A 21,612-nucleotide genomic window follows, 5' to 3' on the forward strand; every position below is an offset into this window, starting at 1 on the left:
TTGTGTAAAGTGCTTCAATACCTCAGGGTAGAAGCCGCGCTATCCAAAAATAGCAACAAAAACAAAAGTAAAAGCCTTTCATGAAGCAGGATGGGGCAAAGGCATATAGCATCTGCATTATTTACTGTGAAAGGTGGGAGGCCAGCACGGCAATGGGAGGGACCAGCAACACAGAGGGAAGAAGCAGATGGTCGGACGGAGATGGAGTGGATGGCACAGCCAGCTGCAAAACATGCTCTCTGTAGAGTGGCTCAACAAAAAGGAAAAATAGCTCCAAAAATCGTGACAGCGCACGGACACAAGTACTTGGCCCATGCTCTAGGGCAGGGTTCTCCAAAGTCGGTCCTGGAGGACCGGATCCATGCCAGATTTTTTGTATATCCCCATTTAGATAAATGTAGTTATCTTTCAAATCTGGCATGAATCCGGACTTTCAGGACCGACTTTGGAGAACCCTGCTCTAGAGGAAGGTAACACGCAATGGCAGAGCTGACCAACAGGAAGCAACTGAGAGCGGCTTTGAAACCCACCAATGGTAAGTAATGGGCAGTACTCAAGCCCACTAATAGTAAACAACATGCCTCGAAGAGACAGCTCATGCGCGGTCTAGGCAAGACCTAAAAAGGAGAGGTAGCAAATGACAATGGAATAAGAAAAACTGCACCATGGTATATTAGCAATTCAAATGATCTGTCAATGGAGTGTAGTGTTTTACTGTACTAAAACAATAAATTACTGATTTGAAGTGATTTATTTCTTCTTTTAAATAAAATGTGTGCCAGCACATATTGAGTCACTTACAAACCTACACAAAAGGAAGATAAAAGCAAAGGTTTTGTTTTCGCCATTCTTTACCAAAACAAACCGAAGCAGTAATTCAAATATTCTCAGTCCTCCTGCCAGTCTTGGAATGCCCAGTCGGGCATTGGGGAGGAATAATCAAAATGTGCTCCCTTGTAGCGCAGTGCATGTAGGTACATCACCAAGTCTTTGGGTGTTGGGTCAGATCTTGTTAGCTTGCATTCTCCACATAAAGGATCCTTCAGATCTGTCACACCTTCATGTTGTCCATTTAAATTACCAACTTTGCTGCCAGTTTTGCATGCATCATTTTGACTGCACAAGTTCAGGGATAAAGCAGGGTTCACTGATACTTCTTTAATTTGACCATCCTCACTGTCCACAGTCACAATAGTCTTTAAACTGGCGAGGTTATCTGCAGGGTTTTCAGATTGCTTGTCATCAAGTATAATCTTCAGCTCGTCCTCTGGCAGATCCAAGATGTCCAGACTCTGTTTGAATCTATGCTCCTCAACTAAGGCCTTAAGGAGCTCATCATTTGTTTTATTAATTTTACCGCCTTTACCTTTGTTGGGACCCCAAGCATCGGTGTTGTAAATCGGATCATTTACGATTGCATGACCCAAGAACTGCAAATGAACCCGTATCTGATGAGTGCGGCCAGTATGCGGAAAGCACTTCACAACACTGGATTTTCCGTTGTAGCTGAGCTTTTGGAATACTGTTTTACAAGACTTGCCTTTAGGGTCTACTCTGCATACCCCCACCTTGTAGGACACAACCAGAATGGGCTCCTCACAAACTATCTCTCCGTCTGGAAATTCCCCACATACACGGCATACGTACTCCTTTTCCAGCTGCGAGGGGAAGAAAAAAAAAAAAACACATTTAGGTTACTTTTTAAGAGTGAACAACAAGATAGAATATGTGTGAATTATCGCTCGGACATTTTCTAAACATTTGCATAAAAAAAAGCGAACTGTAATTTTTCAGTAAACGACTGCGACATCACATGCAGAGGACAAGGAGTGTATGATTTTCAAAGAAGCAAAACTAGCAGGGTATAATAAAGGTATTTTATTAAGGGTCAACATGCTTCCCAAGTAGACTCCCTTAAGAGTGCTCTGTAATTTCCAATGTGGCCAGTAATAAGAGCAACCACCCCATCACAGTTACAATATCAAGGGAAACAAGCATTTGCAAAGCAATAGGTCTCGCATTTATAAGAGTTTGAACTATTGGCATTGTAAAATTACAATGCCTTTTATTTATGTTTTGGTTTTAAAACAAATAAAAGGCATTGTCATTTACAATGTCAGTAGCATAAACTCGCATAAAAGCAGCGTGTAGAGTGCAGCAGTGTGTGGCGTGCAGCAGTGTGAGGCGTGCAGCAGTGTGAGGCGTGCAGCAGTGTGAGGCGTGCAGCAGTGTGAGGCGTGCAGCAGTGTGAGGCGTGCAGCAGTGTGAGGCGTGCAGCAGTGTGCGGCGTGCAGCAGTGTGTGGCGTGCAGCAGTGTGTGGCATGCAGCAGTGTGTGGCGTGCAGCAGTGTGAGGCGTGCAGCAGTGTGAGGCGTGCAGCAGTGTGCTGCGTGCAGCAGTGTCGTGCAGCATGCAGCAGTGAGTAATGCAGCACTGTGCAGCAGTGTGTGGCGTGCAGCAGTGTGAGGCGTGCAGCGGCATGCAGCAGTGTGTTGCGTGCAGCAGTGTGAGGCGTGCAGCAGTGTGAGGCGTGCAGCAGTGTGTGGCGTGCAGCAGTGTTTCGTGTAGCAGTGTGCGGCGTGCAGCAGTGTCGTGCAGCATGCAGCAGTGAGTAATGCAGCAGTGTGCAGCAGTGTGTGGCGTGCAGCAGTGTGCGGCGTGCAGCAGTGTGTGGCGTGCGGCGGCATGCAGCAGTGTGTGGCGTGCAGCAGTGTGAGGCGTGCAGCAGTGTGCGGCGTGCAGCAGTGTGAGGCGTGCAGCAGTGTGAGGCGTGCAGCAGTGTGAGGCGTGCAGCAGTGTGCGGTGTGGAGCAGCATGCAGCAGTGTGCGGCGTGCAGCAGTGTCGTGCAGCATGCAGCAGTGAGTAATGCAGCAGTGTGCAGCAGTGTGTGGCGTACAGCAGTGTGCGGCGTGCAGCAGTACATTCCGTATGACTGCCCTCCTCAAATCTGTGCTGCTGCTAGAGACAAACAAACATTGTAAATTATCTACTTATTTAAGACACATTAACATCATTACAAGGCCATGTGCTTGCCCCTGAAAGCTCAGGTAGCCATACTAGCTAAACATTGAGTCACGTCTTGAGCCAATCAGGTGAAGTTTTACAAGTCTTGCTGAATGCTGTTCCTCTTTATCAGACAAAGTAAATTCCAGGACAGAACAGATGAAAATGAAATGTGTCCTTCTCCGATTGGGTAATGTAGTAGCATATAGTCACATATAGTGTTTCCTTGAAGTGGCAGCTCAGCTGCAACTTAATCAGAGGAAAGCCTCTGAATGAAGTAGAGAGTATGGGCATTACTCAAAGGAGCGACCTGCGGCTCTCCAAAGAGCAGACACCCCGTCAACAAACAACCCTATCATCTGCTGTTCTTCGTGGTAACTAGTGATAAATTAAACATAATCAAACACCGCTCCATAAAAAGAGCCTCAGAGATGCATATTGAGGTGGTTGGGGCAGGGGAGTTTAAACCTGTATTTGTAATCACAGCTCGGAAAATATGCTCCCTCGATAGCAGGTTTTGAATTGATTTTTGCTGGATAGTAAAGTTGCTGGCGTGGGCAGGCAGAGGTTTCTTCCAGTCTGCTTGTGAAAGTCAGAAACAGTGAGTAGATAACGCCTCTTGTTCTCTCTAAAGTTCATTCTTTAACTCAGAGAAATTCCAGGTCATAGTGATGAATATTAGATGCCTTTGATGCAAAAAAACAGGCGCTGGGCTCTGCACTGAACCAGCTCAGCACCATGTGGCCCCAGAGCTCAAACACAGCCCAAGAGCACAGAGCGAAGCAGAGTGCGCCCTGCGATGGGAACCCCTCAATGGTAACGGGTCCTTACTCCCAGGAAGGCACTACAAGGTCATACCAAGAGCAGAACGTGCGCTATACTACTGGGTGCAGATGACATAATAAATACCATAGCTTGAGTGTGACACATGACGAGTGTCAAGTAAAGTGAATTATATTTAGGATATGATGCTTATATAGAACAAACGTGAATAGTTAGATAGTTTTCATTGCAGCCCCAAATCCTTGATGTTTACCCATATGGCTTATTTCTTTGTGAATGGTGCCCCATTCAATCTGTGCAAGCCCGTTTTTTGGTGCAAAGTTCCTGTATGGCCTGCAGACACGCATTGTGCAGCTATAAAGATTTTTGCATGTAACTATTTACTTGTATTTTTTTGCAAAGTACCCGAGGGATGCGGCTTATATGAACATGTAAATAAACATTAAAATGAGGGTAAACGGCTGGATAGCAATAAAACACATGGAACGCATTGTCTAGGGCTGTTGGGATAGACTCGGAGGAAAGGAGGTTGGATTAATCTCACTTAATGACGATGCATTGTTTCAACGGAGCAGTACTGAATTATTTCCTTTTCTACGGCTCACTGTGCTCCTTTGTAAATGATAGGGTTGGGTGTGAAAGGCTAGCTCTCTTAAAACGCTCGGTATTAGCACCATTGTTATCAGAGACGCTTGAGCCCCGGAGAGGCGCGGAAAAAGTAGGTGTGAAGAGCTGGAGGTCGCTATCTTTATGACACGCACGTGCTCAGGGTCACTGATACTGAGGAAAAGAACCCGACAGTCACAGGAAGAAATAACGGGCGGCGAGAGGTGAGGCCGCGGAAGGAGTAAGTAATGGCAGAAATAAAATACCATTACTTACCTGAGAGTGGGGATGGGCACAGACACCGTGTTCTAGAGCCAGGCGTGCCAGGGAGGAACAGCTTAATGCTGTTTAAGGATCGAGATGGGTTTAGCGAGGTTCTTCCCATTTTACACAGAAAAGGAAAACCAAAGTATGTGATACAATCATTTGCCGAATCATGCGGGAAATACGAGGTAAATGATACGGTGAAGAAAAGCAATTTATGCAGCCCCTGTGATCAAAGGCAGATTATATGGCATGTTCTGTTGCATTTCTGTATGGTAATATATACATTTTAATAGCCGTTTACATATAAATGGATCTCAACGCTATAGAAAAGATCTTTCCCAACAAGCAGGAAGTGGGATAAGGGAGGGGGTGGCAAATGGTGATCACTTTCGCGGCCGCTTTGATGTCCTCAGTGGCCGCGGCTCACTGAGGACATCAAAGGGGCCGCGAAGTGATCAGGCAGTGCTTTTCAGGCTGCCAAATGGTGCGCGCGCCCAGGGCACATGCACTGTATTTGGAGGCCTGAAAAGCCACTGTTTGCACTTCCAAAACTCGCTTACTATAAGTCTCGCCAGAGCAGCGCTAAAGCGCTGTCTCAGACGAGACCTAAAAAACCACAGCGTCTGGAGTTTGTCACACGGACACTACACTTGCAAAACCAACATTTGAAAGCAAATCCACAAATTGAGAAAAACAAGCGAGAATCTGCCCAGAAACCCAGACTTTCACAAGTTATTCCCTATAAACTTGTAATAAGACCTCGACCCTACTTTAATTTACTAATGGCCACTACATTAACAGTTCTGGGCATAATGGAGGGCCAAATTCCAACCAACTCTTAATTTGCCCCCTAGCACACAGACATGAAACTACTTGCCGACTTTATTTTTGAATACCAAGACTGGTCGTCAACATGAGTGGCCCTTCAAACACCACCCCTTTCCATGCATCCACTTTACATCCAGCTCCTCATTGTTTTCCAGACCTCACTTTTAATCAAGCGTTCATGGACGGTGGATGTTTGTAACAAGCAATAACAGAAGCAGGATTGCATAGAAGGAATATGCTTACCAGAATGCATCTGTTCTTGGCATGTAGAGCTGCAGAGCCACACACTTAGGATAGCTAGCTAGCGCCGAGACACCCCCGGGTAGTTGCGCGCTCAATAAATTGCTTAAATAAAAATAAATAGTAGATCGCCATCTGGTGTTGGGCTCGGATGCTTGCAGGTTGTTGTTGTCTTCGGAAGAAGTCTTTGGTCATGAGATAGGTGACTCCTCCCTTGGAGTACAGTGCACATGGGCATCCACTCCATCCTCAGATTGTTTTTCGTCATGATGGGAAATGATGGAGTTTGTAAAAATAAAGAAAGGATGTCCATGTGTGATGTCTAAGTAAGACGATGCTGGAACAGATACAGGTCCCGGGGAGGTGGGTGGGCGTGTGTGGCTCTGCAGCTCTACATACCAAGAACAGATGCATACTGGTAAGTAGCATATTCCGTTTGAGGCATATGAGCTGCAGATCACACACTTAAGATAGACTATATAGCAGTGTCTCCCCTAGCGGTGGTCACCTGTATCAGTTGCAGCAGTTTGGAATAAAGTTTTAAGGACAGCCTGACCCACAGAAGCTTGTTGTTTGGCTTGCACGTCAACACAGTAGTGTTTAGTGAAGGTGTGTGTTGTAGACCATGTGGCTGCCTTACAAATATCTAAGGGAATGTTTCCTAGGAATGCCATGGAAGCCCCTGTTTTGCGTGTGGAATGCGCTCTAGGGGGAACTGTTAAGAGTGCGTTTAGCCTTGTGGTAGCATATTTGGATACATTTAACTATCCACCTAGCTATTCCGGATTTGGAAATGGGGTTGCCTTTATGTGGTGGAGAGAAAGCAACAAACAATTGTTTGGTTTTGCGGAATGGTTTAGTACTGTCAATGTAGTAAAGTAGGGCTCTTTTAACGTCTAAGGTATGAAGAGCTCTTTCAGCTACAGAGTCTGGATTTGGGAAGAACACTGGTAGCTCGACTGATTGGTTAAGATGGAACGGAGAAATGACTTTGGGTAGGAATTTAGGATTTGTTCTAAGAACCACTTTGTTACGGTGTAGCTGTAGGAATGGTTCTTGTATGGTTAAAACCTGGATCTCACTTACCCTTCTAAGGGATTTGATAGCAATAAGGAACGCTACTTTCCATGTAAGGAACTGTAGTTCGCATTTATGCAGAGGTTCAAATGGGGGACCCATTAGCCTTGCGAGAACAATATTTAGGTTCCACACTGGAGAGGGTGGTAATCTGGGAGGAATAATCCTTTTAAGACCTATCATGAACGCTTTGATCGCTGGTACTTTAAATAATGACAAGTGTTGTCGATTTTGTAAGTAGGCTGCTAATGCTGCTAGGTGAAGACGCATGGATGAGTACGCTAAATTACATCTTTGCAAGTGTAGTAAGTAGCAAATGATGTTCTGGATGGATGCATCCAGTGGACGTATATCATTGTTAGTGCAGTCAATGGCAAATCTTTTCCATTTTGCAGCGTAGCAGGCTCTAGTAGTAGGTCGTCTGGCCTCTTTTATAATATTCATGCAGTCTGGTGGTAGGTTGAGGTAACCGAACTCTAGGACTTCAGGAGCCAGATCGCTAGGTTCAGTTGATGTGGATCTGGGTGTCTGATTTCTCCATGGTTCTGGGTTAATAAGGACGGGGAGAGGCGCAGTTTTTGGTGTGGAACTAGAGAGAGTTCCAGCAGTGTTGTGAACCAGGGTTGACGCGCCCATGTGGGAGCTATTAGTATCAGCTTGAGAGACTGTTGCCTGTGTTTGCGTACCACAAAGGGAATGAGTGGGAGAGGCGGAAAAGCGTACGCAAATCTGCCTGACCAGTTCATCCATATTGCATTGCCCTTCGACTGTGGGTGGGGAAACCTGGCGGCGAAGGTTGGGCATTTTGCGTTTTCGTGTGTGGCGAACAGGTCTATGTCTGGTTGGCCCAATTTTTGGAAGAATGGGAGTAGGACTTGTGGGTGTAGTTCCCATTCGTGGATCTGTTGAGTTTGTCGACTCAACAGGTCGGCAATCTGATTGTGAACTCCTGGAAGGTGTTCTGCCAGCAGGTATATGTTCTGGGGAATGGCCCATCTCCAAATGTTCTGTGCGAGCTGGGACAGCTGGAGAGAATGTGTGCCTCCTTGTTTTTGTATGCAATACACGGCTGTCATGTTGTCCGTCCGGACGAGGACAGTTTTGTTCTGGAGATGTAATTGGAATGATTTTAGTGCTAGGAATACTTCCAGTAGCTCCAGGTAATTGATATGGAGCCCTTTCTGTTGAGTGGTCCATGTGCCCTGAGAGGTGTGTGTTAGGAGATGGGCTCCCCATCCTGTGAGAGATGCGTCGGTTGTCAGCACTATTTGTGGAAGAGGCTCTAAGAACGGCCGGCCTTTGGACAGGTTTATGGTGTTCCACCATTTTAGAGAGCGATGTGAGCGGCTGTCCACCAACACCAGATCTGCCAGTTGTCCGTGAGCCTGATTCCACTGACGTGCTAGACATTCTTGCAAGGGACGCATTTGAAGTCTTGCATAAGGCACAATGAAGATGCAGGACGCCATCACGCCTATGAGTTGCATAAACACTCTTGCTGGAAGAGAGTGTTGGGTTTGAAATTTTGCGATCAGAGCTTGTATTTTGGCTATCCTGGCTGGGCTGGGATATGCTAGTGCTTTGGAGGTATTTATGGTGGCTCCCAGATATTGATGGATGTGGGAGGGTTGGAGATGAGATTTGGGATAGTTTATTGTGAATCCCAAGTTGTGTAAGATTTGAATAGTTTGGTGAGTGTGTAGGATGCACTTGTTGAATGAATTGGCTTTTATGAGCCAATCGTCTAGATATGAGAAGACATGAATTTGTTGTCTCCTGAGATGCGCTACTACTACTGCTGGGCATTTGGTGAATACTCTGGGCGCAGTTGTTACCCCGAATGGAAGGACTGTAGACTGATAGTGTTGTCCGTCCACCACAAATCTTAGATACTTCCTGTGAGCAGGATGCATGGGGATGTGAAAATAGGCGTCCTTGACGTCTAATGTGGCAAGGAAATCGCCTTGTTTTAGTAGTGGGAGTACTTGTTGAAGAGTGATCATATGGAAATGATCTGAGTTTACTGATTTAGGAGTCTGAGGTCCAGTATTGGTCTGAGCGTCTCGTCCTTTTTGGGGATTAGGAAGTACAGTGAGAATACTCCTGTACCCTGATGTTGTAAGGGAACTGGTTCTATTGCCTGTTTTTGCAGCAATCAGAGCACCTCTTGTTTGAGGAGCGTAAGATGGTCTGGTGACATATAGCGTTGCTTGGGTAGAATGTGTGGGGGGTAGTGGTGAGTTCCAGGCAGTAACCATACTGGATAATTTGTCTTACCCACCTGTCTGTTGTGATGGAGTTCCAGACAGGTAGGAACTGTTGGAGTCTTCCCCCGACTGGAGTGGAATGGTCTGGGGTGAGTGGAGGAAAGTCACTGTTTTGTGGCAGGAGAGTTAAGAGTGTTGGTACTGCCTCGACCTCGTCCCTTGGTGTGGTTTCCTCTGTATCCTCCTCTAAAATATCCTCTACTGTGGGATGTTTGTGTAGAGGGTTTGAATGTGGAGGAGGTGTCTGCTCCAATGTTTTTGGAGGCTCCCCTGTAGAAGGAGCGTCGAAAGGAGCCACGTGGTTGTGGAGACTGCAATGCTCCCATGGATTTAGCAGTCTCGGTGTCTTTTTTCATTTTCTCAAGTGCAGTGTCTACTGCTGGTCCAAACAGTTGTTCTTGATTAAATGGTTGGCTAAGTATGGTAGTTTGTACCTCTGGCTTGAAGCCTGAAATGCGTAGCCATGCATGGCGTCTAAGGAGTACACTTGTGTTTATTGCCCTAGAGGCAGTGTCTGCGGCGTCAAGTGCACATTTAATTGAGGCATTTGAGATAAGTTTTCCCTCTTGTATAAGGTCATTTGCCTGGGCCTTGTATTGGTCTGGTAGGTGTTGTATCAGGTCTTCTAACTGATCATAGGGAGCTCTATCGTAGAGTGCTAATAGAGCTTGAGTGTTGGCGATACGGCAATGATTAGCGGCTTGTGCTGCTACTCTTTCGCCTGATGCCTCTAATAGTTTGGATTCCTTGTTGGGGGCGGTGTATCTCCTGTAGTTTGGGAGTTGGCACGTTTCCTTGCGTTGGAAACGACCAGGGAATCCAGAGGGAGCTGCCCTTTGATGTAACAAGGGTCTTCTGGGGCAGGTCTATATTTTTTCTCAATTCTTGGGTTGAGTACCCTGGCCCGTACGGGGTCTTTAAATACCTCTGTGGCGTGTTTTATGACCCCTTTAATCATGGGTAAAATTTGAACTGACTTTTGAGACTGTTCAAAGGTGTGTAAGAGGAAGTCTTCCTCAGGTGCATCGGAGTGCATGGTGACGCCATGATAAAGTGCTGCTCAGTGCACTAGTTGTCCAAACCCCAGGTGGTCATCTGGAGGTGATGGTTTGGAGGGATATGGTGTAGGGTCAGGCATATCTGGTAGAGGGTATGCCCAGTCGTCCAATGGTACAGTATCTGGGTTTGTGAACGGATTATTAAGATCATCCGGATCACCCCCGCCCCCTAGGTCATCATCATCATCCTGTGGGGGTGGTGTATGTGATGGAGATGGTAGAGGTAGTGGTGGTGTAGGCAGAGGGGGTGGGGTAGGAGGTGGAACAGGAGAGGAAGGAGGAATTGGGGATGTTGCCGAGTCCTTCTTTTTTATAAGAACTGGGGCAGGTGTTGTATCCGGTTTCCGTTTCCTACAAGGTACAGCAGTGACATGTCCGGTTTTTGGATTAGTATAGATCCTTTTTTGTGTTGGATCTGGGTGGAAAAGTTCTTGGTCTTGAGGAACAGACTTTGGCGCCGATTTTTTCGGTTCCGATCGAGGTTTTGGGTGATCGGTAGAGTCTTAAGCTTTAGGAGGTGTATTATAGTCCTTAGCCGGTGGTTTCGGTACCGATGAAGATTTCGGTGCCGATGAAGATTTCGGCGCCAGCTTGTCTTTGGGCCTCGGTGTTTTCGGTGCTGAAGTTGCCGGGCCGGTTTCGGTGCCGAGAGGTCTTGTGTCTTCGGTGCCGAAGGTGTCGATGGCACAATGATATGTGGTTTGCTCTGGCCCGAGCCAGTGGAAGGCTTGTGTTTCTTCGGAGCCGAGCCCGAAGGCGGGGCTTCTGAAGGGTGTTTTCGGTCTCGACTGGGGCCAGCTGGCGAAGTCTTGACCAATGCCTTTGGTTTTGGAGGGGTTGGGGTAGTATTACTCACGCGTTGCCCCAGAGTAATGGGGTCGTCTGAGTCGTCTGCTTCCGAGATAATTTTAAGTTCCTCGGAATCTTCTTCCGGGACATCGGGACCCTCATCGAAGATGTTCTCTGGTTCCGGGGCTGGTCTGTGTGCCATGATATGGCGTCGAGCTCTTCGATCCCGAATGGTCTTTTTGGATCGAAATGCGGCGAAGTCTGGACTGCTGGACTGGTTGTGATCCTGCGAGAGGCACAGGTTGCAGACCTTATGATGGTCACTGTGTGGGAATTTTGCTCCACACTGGGGGCATTTTTTAAACGGCATCCTTTCCATGAGCCGTAGGCTGTAGGCCTTACTGCGCGGATAGGTCCAATCGCCCGCGTCGACGTCCGGAACCGGTCCGATGAATTCGATGTCGAGTGAAGGTGCCTCGATGTAGTTTTGTAAAAGTTTTTCGCTTCGAAAGCTTGTTTTTGAAGTTTTCTACCGGAGTGGAAAAGTTACATCCGAACCCAATGGCGGAAAAAAACAATCTGAGGATGGAGTGGATGCCCATGCGCACTGTAGTCCAAGGGAGGAGTCCCCTATCTCGTGACCAAAGACTTCTTCCGAAGACAACAACAACCTGCAAGCATCCGAGCCCAACACCAGATGGCGATCTACTATCCTAAGTGTGTGATCTGCAGCTCATATGCCTCGAACAACATTTTCCTACTCTTCGGCCACCATTTTCATCAATTAGGAAATGATGATAAATAGCGGAAAGATGAAGAGCACTGATAAAATAATAAATGCAAAGCTTCAAAAACTACTTGCAAAGATTGCTAAATTGATAATGATTTCCATGTTTGGTGCTTGTTTCCTGAAAAAGACATAGAAGTGACATTCAGTGTTGCGCTATGCCCTATTACCCTTGGTTTTATTTGTTTCCTTCTGTTACCCCCTCACACTCAGGTGATCTTGCCCATTATTACCCAAGTACTGAATGGAGTCAGGCTAGTCAGCCTGCATACTCGCACAAAAGCAATGGTTGGGTGAGGGGCACCCCTCTAAAGAAAGGAAAGCTCCACTTGGCAAAGGAGCTGGAATCTATTGTCAGCCCGTACACTAACATGCAAGTAATGGCTTGGTGAATGCTGCCGCCTCTATAGTAAGGAAACCCCATCTAAGGTGAGTAAAATTCCTTTCTTGATTTAAAGAGAATCCGACCTACATACACAACCCATGTCTTGTTCTTGCAAGTTCATCAGTTGATAGAAATCTGCCTGGACAATCTTTGGATAAGAACTAATGCTCTCTGCTTTCCAGCAATGTTTATTGCCCAATCTCTAGGTGTTCTCCTCAATTTAATGCTATGAGATATATATATATATATATATATATATATATATATATATATCCCCGTTAAATTGCTGCACGAGCAGTCCCCAGGCCTGCGACGTTGGTGCTGTTAGTGGCAGCAGCAGCCACTGCGATACGATTCAAATCCCTTTATTCCGTGGCAATTCAGTGAATAAGAGGACAGCACACCAGGAAACCGCACAAAAGTTTATTGTGCGCTAGCTTTAGAAGGACGACGCGTTTCGGCGTTTGCCTTTGTCAAGTTGTCAAAGGCAAACGCCGAAACGCGTCGTCCTTCTAAAGCTAGCGCACAATAAACTTTTGTGCGGTTTCCTGGTGTGCTGTCCTCTTATTCACAGAATTGCCACGGAATAAAGGGATTTGAATCATATATATATATATATATATATATTTTTTTTTTTTTTTAAGTCTCTCCTTCTTGTAAGACACAGAACGATCCGTTCAGGTTTGTGAGTCAATTATTCTGTACTTTTTAACACCATTTGCTTAAAATGGCCTTTTCTACTTATTTTATGTTAACAGTAATCTCGCATTAGCAAATTAAGTTATCATACAGGATTTCGCTGTATATGCAAATGTAACTTGAGAAATGTGCCTGTTTATTGTCTAAGGAAAATATTAGTAAAAAATCAAAAACAAAAAGTAGTAAAAGGTATGAGCATTCCTTAGTAAAATGGTGCTTTCCTCATGCCTGTATATGCGCGGAATGTGGAGTGAAACTCAGCAGATCCATAAGAAAAAAAGAAATAGACACACCTAGGAATAAGTGGAATTAGTTTTGAGCAAACAAGTAATAGAAGGTCTTTAAATTATTCAGGTTAGGGAAGGGGGGTACATTACTTCACAGATGCGGATATCTGTAATACAAACATGTGGGCCAGAGGACATTGAGAAAATGGAGAGCTTTCTGAAAATTCACTTTAAAAACATACTTGAGCTGGATAAATGAATTAAGAGAGGCAAGGTTTATCCAACTTCACGTGATACCTGGATTCGAAACATGGACTTTAAACCTGCCAGCATTGGATCCACAGCCTTTGCTTTAGGAAAGTCTCCATTTCTGAATATGGTCAGGAAGAACACCAGTTTAATACCCAACTGTCTGATTGTACCCATCACATTAATACTGGGCAACTACCTGCTGTAATGAAACCTAATATTGAGAGATAATTTTCTTATGAGGGTCTGCACTGCCTGCGTTAAAATGTCAACTATGCTGGAGAAATCTGCTTAATTACGTGAAATGTATAAAATTGCATATTATGCAATTTTGCATTCTTTTTTGTGTGTACAAGACTGGTTCACACAGAAAATAGCTTACATAAAGACATTTGCTACTCAAACTACTCTCCTAACTGTATCGTGCTAAACTGTTGGCGTGCTCACATTAAAAAAAACAAGCATTAGCATAGCCAATAGGTCTCGCCTTTGGGACCTTATAAGTTTCTAGCCATGCAACAGTTGATGTTGTTGCACCAAGAATATTGTGCTGGATAACTAAACACTTATAAGGTCTCAAAGGCGAGACCTATTGGCTATGCCAATGCTTGTTTTAAGTCTGCTACTGTGAAAAAAGGAACAAAAAAATGGTTCTTTCTGTATTTAGTGCATCTATAAAGGTAAATTCTTTAATGCCAAGATTCATTGTATTATTTAGATGTAAAAGAGAGAGGGGGTTGAGAGAGGGGATGAGAGTTATGAGAAGGGGCAGGGTGAAGAATGCCAACTCTGGTTATTAGAGATTCTTTAGAAATCACCCGACGCAGAGGCCCCTTCCCAGTGTTTTGCTGAAAAGGCAGGCGATTGATGCTAAACACCCTGGAACGGCTGATAATATTAATACCAACAACAAAAGCAATAGTATAACAGATGCTTTTTATAGCGCCCAACAATAACAGAAAGACTCCTTGGCGCTTTTATAGTTGCTAAGATTACACAATTTACGGAACAAAAAATTACTGCCGAACTCTGGTAGTGCTTAGAAACGGCCTAAACTCCAGTTTAAAAGTATAACTTAACAGCTAACCCCCCCCCCCTCCAACCACCACCACCTCACGCGTAATGCAGAGCTTTTTTTAACAACAGTAAACGTGCTGGCCTGTAGTTTCACTTTCCATTGGTGCGGTCCTTTGAGAGTAACTGACTCGACAGAGGACCAGCTGACGACTGTGAACCTACAATAACTGCACACATATGTTAACATTTCGGCAGGGCTCTCTCTGGGTTTCATTCTTGTAAGGTCCATGTGAGGTTAATACAGAGTCCCCGTTTCTTACCCTTCTGCACAACTGCAGCAGAGAGCACAATGCAAAAGGGCACCTAAATAGACTGCGAAACGTAGACAATGTTCGTTCAAACTATCACAACCAAGCTAAAAATTGACCAAGACCAACCATCACATCTAGCAACACAAAACTACTGTATGTTTTATTGCACCCGAACGGGACATGGTATTATATTTAACAAATAAAATAAATCGAAAGTCTTAATCCCGGCGTGAACAGTCTGTGTGATCTTGGACAGACCCCCTTATTTCTCGCGGTTCTGGAGCATTTAGAAAGCAGTTGAGTGGCATGATAAAGCGCTCTTAAAAACTATCGCCTCCCAGTTCAAGGACTGTGTGACCCCCCACCCTCAGGGGAGCCTGAGATCCGGCTAAAACCGCCTTGGCGCGAGATGTGCTAATCCCATTATCCATTTGGGCGCTAGACGCCTGAACTGTTGGGGTGAGAATACATACATTCATGGGGGGGACAAGCAGGGCCAGATAAATATTTGCAAGGGCGGCGCCCTCAGCCAACCCCCCCTGCACCCGCAGCGACAACATTCACCTGTTGCTTTCGAGGACACAGCCACGCTTCTAGTCATCGACAGGGATGTGAGCGATTTATAAATTATACAATGAGGAAATGACAAGGGGAATATGATGCCTCAAGCTAGGGACTATCCTTCGAAAACGGAGGCAGGCAGGCGCGGTGCATCCATTGGGGCGTTCCCCCACCTGCACCCGAACCCGCCCGCAGCTCCCTCGGTGTCTCTGAACTTAGTTTACTTAAGTTCAGAGACGCCGAGGGTGGGGAGAACTGACAAAGCATGTCAGTCAGCATGACGTCGGACCGTGGGCGTTCCGGCGTCATGTTGACTGACATGCATTGTCAGACCAGGCAGCACTGCAGCACAAGTGCGCATGAGTGGGCATGGTGAGCGATTTTTTAGTCCGTGCCCAGTCATGCGCACTTGTGTTTTCACGGACTTGTGCATCTCCATGAGGAGCCCCTCGGTCTCCTAATGGGCAGGCGGCAGGCGAAGAGTAGGCTGTGCCCTCAGCCAGGATTGGCTGAGGGGTTGCCACTGCAGTGCTGACGTGCTGTTCCAGTTTGAAGAGGGCAGAGGCGCCAACGCTGACCTGGAGCAGAGGCGGTCAGGTAAGTTTTCCTCTTAATTTTAAATGTATTCTCCCGTGCAACCACCTCCCCCCCATCCCCCCCCGCGACTGCCCATGTAGTAAAAACCGGTCCTTTCGTTTATTTGCTTCCTTTACAATCATTTTACGCCGCGCCACTTTCAAATGTCACCACCCGCCCCTGGAGGCAGGTGTCACCCAAGCAAGGGGAGGGAAGGGGTGTGAAACAGCATTCCGAGCCTGGGAAGTACGGGTCCCACCTAAAGACAAGCAGGGCAGCAACAAGAAGCCGAACAATTGGCAGGCGTTGAGCTTCACAGTGACTCCTGGCACCATGCTTGGCAAAGACAGAGTGAGGGCCGGAGCCTAAAAACCCGCAGTGAGGGCGGATCATCTAACTGAGCATGGCGGGCGCTGGCACCGCATGGCACGGTATAGCTGCATTTTTACAGCCCCTGTGTTGATGTAGTCTCTTTCCAATAGATGCAAGCCTCACACCTTAAAGGGCAACCTCATTCAATGAGTACGAGTTCCATTTTTTTGAGTACTGTTTCAGTCACTGAAAGTCTCCTACTGTGGCATTGAGTCTGGCCGATTTGTTGGGAGTCTCAAAACTTATTGCAGAGCCTCTATCATTTTATGTAAATCCCACACTTTGAAGTACAATCTCAGATACTGGGAGTAAATTGCACATCTTGGAGCACAGAATATTTCTACCTGTTCTCAATGGTCCCATTGGATTTAACAGAAAGATGCACCAAAGATTTTGGTGCAAATGTCCGCAAACATCATTACCCTAAGTACTCTTGGCCTTGTGATCTCTGATGTGGACTTGCCTTTGGCCTATCTCTCTATCTATTGTGTGGGAACCGGTCATGCAGCTGAAGGGACAAAAAATAGAATTTCTACTAAAAGAGAAATGTATAGCCACGCCTTCTGCGAGTGCAGTGCTTCAGGGTGAGAACTCCTCATTACAGGCACGAAGAGGCAAAGAAATGAAAAAGAGTGAGGGGGGATGGGTGGGGAGAAAAGAGACCGTATTGAAACACAGAGGAGGAAAGATAATTACTACCATCATCATCATCATCATCATGTTACTGCAGCCAGATGAAGCAGAAATACACAGTAACAGAGGAGCTCATGAGCCTGGAAATCATCATCAGGATGATCGCTCAGAAGAAGCAGCGACGGAACAAAGGGACAGCAGTTTAATGAAGCTATGGACGGTCCATTCAGAAAAACAAAACTACCTAAAGCATTTGGTGCAGAATGGCTGTTGTGGTGTGCAGGAAGAAGAAAGTACAACGTATGTGGAGTTTCCAGAGTAGCGGAAATCCGACAAGGAGAGGTGTGGCAAAGGGTGGCAAAGGGAGGCACAGGAAGAAACACCTTGTTACCACGACGCACCATGGTGAGCAGGAAGGTTCTGAGTGGGGGTGAAGGATGGTGGGGAACAGATTGAGTGGTGACAGGATGGTGCCCAGAAAAATAAAAAAAACATAACAGGAACCTGTGACTGCTGTCATACCATTATGGATTGGTGTTCAGGCTGGATGGAGAAAGATGAATGGCAGCAGAAGACAATGAAAATGTTACAGCCACCAAACATGGTGGCTTAAAGCTGGATGACTGAATACGTGTATGCGTAGGTTTTCAGGTTCAAAAACAAGTTTATTTAGACAATTGTCCATAAAACATTCTAAAAAAAGCTCACTTAACAGTTAAAACCTTTAAATGAACCCCCCCTCCTCGCCGCCCCACCCCATTACATTTCATTTTTTAAATTCTGTTTAACAGATCGTAAAAACCGAGCAATCCCAACTGCCACATCTAAATATCGCATTCCAGACAATAACTCCATCGCTTTGTTCCTATGAAGAACATCATATTTAAAAAACAAAAGGTCTTAAAAACTTGATTTGATTTGCAAGATAGAAAACGCAGTGCATAAGAATATGCGTGATAGTACATTTAAGCGTAGGATGCAAGGTGGTGGGATAAAGCGAGGAACTTATGGGGGTACAGAAAAAGAAATCCTGTGACCCTCAACGAAATATAGCATCCGCAACACAACACAAAAAAAAGAAAAACAAGAAATTTGATTGCATCTGAAAGGGGGTCGGAGAAAAGAAGCAGCCCACAGAAAGGAACCTAAGTCTATCTCCGTGTCTTAACTGCAACACCTTTTGCAAGCCAGAAGCGTGGTGTCAGAGTGGTTGCCAACTTTTATGGGAACATTTGAAATGAGTAAAACCACAGGAAGATATCCAGCGCAATATGTGAACTGAAACACAACTTTAGAAACTTAAAATAATATGCCAGCTAAAGTGAGAAAACATCCTGATGAAACAACCCAAGTTAAAGCGACCGTGAAGTGAAAGCAGCTGCGCTCGTGTGTGAAATCTGACAGATTGCAAACTGCATGCTGCTGCTCGTACCGCAAACCGTAGTCCTTTTCACACGCTCCAGAGCGATTCCAAGAGGTCGTTTTACTAGAGCAGCGCAAGCGCTGCTCTAGGCTTGACCTAAAAACTGATAAACGGTCGTATGCATTACTGGCAAGCCACATTGTCATGAAAAAATAAAGCAATTTTGCACACTCCTAGACTCTGCACTACAGCACAATAACTGCAAAAAATTTCTGGAAACAAGTTCAGGTGACAGGCAGACAGCCCTTACTCTCCCTGGTTGACAAACTACAGAACAAGAACGTTATTAAATGTAATTATGTTATTTTAAGGCCTATTACTCATCTTTTTATTTAAGCCTTAACAAGTACAGCCTTATCACCAACTCACCTGCCGCTCACGAACTAGCTCATCAATCCTCTTCGACACAGCTCCGGTTTTGGCAAACATAAGCACGCCCGAGGTCATGCGGTCCAAACGATGAATAGTATGCAGTTCCTTTAGGTTATGTTCCCTGCCCAAGATGAAGATGACCGTATTGTGCCGAAATCTTCCACATGGGTGCACCGGTAAAGATGAAGGTTTGTCCACAATCACCATTTCATCAGTTTCTTCGAGGATGTTAATAGGCTGTGCTGTAACAGGAGGCTCATGGCGGTGAACTGTATTGCGAAGAAAGTCATTATTCTGCAACAAAGGTTCAAAAGAGAAAATTTGGATGTTATTAGTTTCCACCTGAAAATGCAAAGTTGTAATTTTCATTATCTAAATGTGTAAAAAATAAAAAACCTTCTGGCCACTGTAGATCTATTGAGGAGACTGCAGAGGCAGAGTAGTATTGTGCTATCCGGCAGAGGTCATCCATCACTTCTAGCAAATAGGTTGCCATCTGATGCAGCAGGAAAAAGCCGGAATGTCAGTCGTTGGTCTAGGTCTCTAAGAACTGCTGTAATTGGACCACTGGTGCAGTGTGCCTTTATTAGTGGTGTGCCTCAAGGTCTTTCAGGGGGTTGTGGGCAGAACCAATCCTAAATCAAGTGCTGACTGTGGAAAAGGAAGCAGCGACTTTATTTTTTGGGCGAGGGGGACATAGAGAGGGGAGAAACTAATTGGCGGAGTGATAAGAGCATATAAAGAACTCCGAATTTGTAGATAGTATGTAAACTACAGTATAAATGGATGTCTATGCTGGTGCAGGATATACACTTCCTGGAGTGGGGGACGGGTGTGTAAGCAACCTAAAGCAAGGGGGTAATTGTTCAATTGTATCTTACATGTGTTGTATCAATGACTTGTGGACTAGTAGAGAAAATCCTAACAAGTGGGAGTATAAGCACAGTGCAACGAAGAGGACACATTCAAGCAGCAGAGTGGATATAGGAAGGCATGCATTAGGGACCACAGGATCGCATCAGTACCCATTGTTTTGATAAAATAGCATTATCGGATAAGTGTTGAGAAACAAGCAATTCTTTTTTGGCTATGCAGTCTCCTTTTCAGTGAAGGCGGATGTTACGCTGAACCCCGGGCTCGGTCGGCAACCATAATCACAAACACGACCGAAGAAAATGACTGTTCTGTAAAAACAAGACAACGATAGGCACTTCTGCCCTGAAATGTTCTTTATTTACTGCAATGTTCTCGTGTCCTGCTTAGGGCAGCACTACTCAATGTTTGCACTAGCACAGCATCCTGTATTTTATAGACTAATGGCAAAGAGTATAATATACTGCTCAACAGCATGCATATAATACAATAGTGGAAGCTAAAAAGGATAAGAAATCCAAAAAATGAAGCATGGATACATGAAAGCTGCAATGGAAAACTTAAAGTGCATGCCTGCCAATTTAGGGCCCTGTTCATGCCAAACACCTTTAGGAAACAATTGATGTATATGCAGCATGCACCACATACTGGCAACAGGTGTTAGCATCATTTGGCATGGACATTTTACCATCCTGAAAGAATAAGAGTGAGCTGGCCCAACTTCAGCCTTGGGACCCATTTGAATGTATAGATATCTGAAGCAGTAGATTAAACATAGGTTAATCTCACTGCGACCTTTGCATGTTTTAGAGCTACAGCTCTTACACGGACACATGAAGGGGTATTATTCTGTTGCCGTGGTGTCTTTTAGAAAAGGTTAAGGAAATGCTGGTGATGAACTATATCAAGCGACACAAAGAATAAAGAAGAGGTGGTAAGAAAGTCAGGCTACGATGGACTGCAAGAGAGAAAGGGGAGGATGGGAGGAAAGGAGAAGTGAAATTAATGTAATATATTGAATATGCTACTTACCAGTATGCATCTGTTCTTGGCATGTAGGGCTGCTGACATTCATATCTGTGCATAGATCGCCGCCTAGTGTTGGGTCCGGATGATTGCACATTGTTGTCCTGGAAGAGTCTTCGAAGTATCACGAGATAGGTGACTCCTCCCCTGGACCACAGTGCGCATGGGCATCCTCTCCATCCTTAGATTGTTTTTCGCCATTGTGGCAGTGATGGAGTAGATACAGTAAGTGATGACCATGCTATACAGTAATTCTGAGTGCTGCAGCCGCTACAGGCGCCGGGGAGGAGGGTGGGCGATATGAATGTCAGCAGCCCTACATGCCAAGAACAGATGCATACTGGTAAGTAGCATATTCAGTTTGAGGCATGTGGGCTGCTGAATTCATATCTTTGCATAGAATACATAGCAGTACCTCCATTAGCGGCGGCTACCCGTGCCAGCTGCAGCAGTCTGAAAAAGAGTTTTGAGAACAGCCTGTCCTACAGCTGCCTGCTGTTTTGAGTGTACATCTACACAGTAGTGTTTGGTAAATGTATGTATAGTGGACCATGTGGCTGCTCTACATATTTCCTGTAAAGGAATGTTTCCTATGAAAGCCATGGATGCCCCTAACTTTCGTGTTGAGTGGGCTCGTGGGGGAATCGTTAATGTGCGTTTAGCTTTTTGATAGCAAATTTGAATACATTTAACGATCCATCTGGCTATACCTGCTTTGGAAATGGCGTTGCCCTTGTGTTGAGGAGAAAAGGCAACGAAAAGTTGTTTTGTTTTCCTAAAGTCCTTAGTTCTGTCTATATAGTACAAGAGGGCCCTCTTTAAATCTAGTGTATGGAGCATTCTCTCTGCGACATTCTGTGGATTTTGAAAGAAAACAGGCAGTTCGATAGTTTGATTCATGTGGAACTGCGATATCACTTTGGGCATGAATTTGGGGTTGGTACGTAGTACAACCCTGTTTGCGTGAACCTGTATGAATGGCTCTTGAATGGTTAGTGCCTGGAGTTCACTAACTCTTCTTAACGAAGTGATTGCCACTAGGAAAGCCACTTTCCAGGTGAGGAACTGAATCTCACATGAATGGAGGGGTTCAAAGGGTGGACCCATTAATCTGGTGAGGACCAAATTGAGGTTCCACACCGGTGCCGGTGGGTGTCTTGGGGGAATTACTCGTTTGAGTCC

The 21,612-nt window shown here is 45.4% G+C and overlaps 1 protein-coding gene across 1 annotated transcript in view; it reads right to left on the reverse strand.

Moving 5' to 3' along the window:
* Window positions 1-732: 732 nt before the first annotated feature.
* RPUSD2 (RNA pseudouridine synthase domain containing 2) overlaps window positions 733-21,612 on the reverse strand; it is a 61,143-nt gene continuing 40,263 nt past the window's right edge. The window contains exons 2-3 of the mRNA XM_085626861.1: window positions 18,529-18,825; window positions 733-1,658 (exon numbers count right to left, since the gene is read on the reverse strand). Coding sequence (XP_085482987.1) covers window positions 888-1,658; window positions 18,529-18,825 — 1,068 coding nt within the window. The 3' untranslated portion in view covers window positions 733-887. The remainder of the gene's footprint in view (window positions 1,659-18,528; window positions 18,826-21,612) is intronic.

Source organism: Triturus cristatus, chromosome 9 (assembly GCF_964204655.1).
Source record: "Triturus cristatus chromosome 9, aTriCri1.1, whole genome shotgun sequence".
In the NCBI taxonomy this organism is placed as follows: Eukaryota; Metazoa; Chordata; class Amphibia; order Caudata; family Salamandridae; genus Triturus; species Triturus cristatus.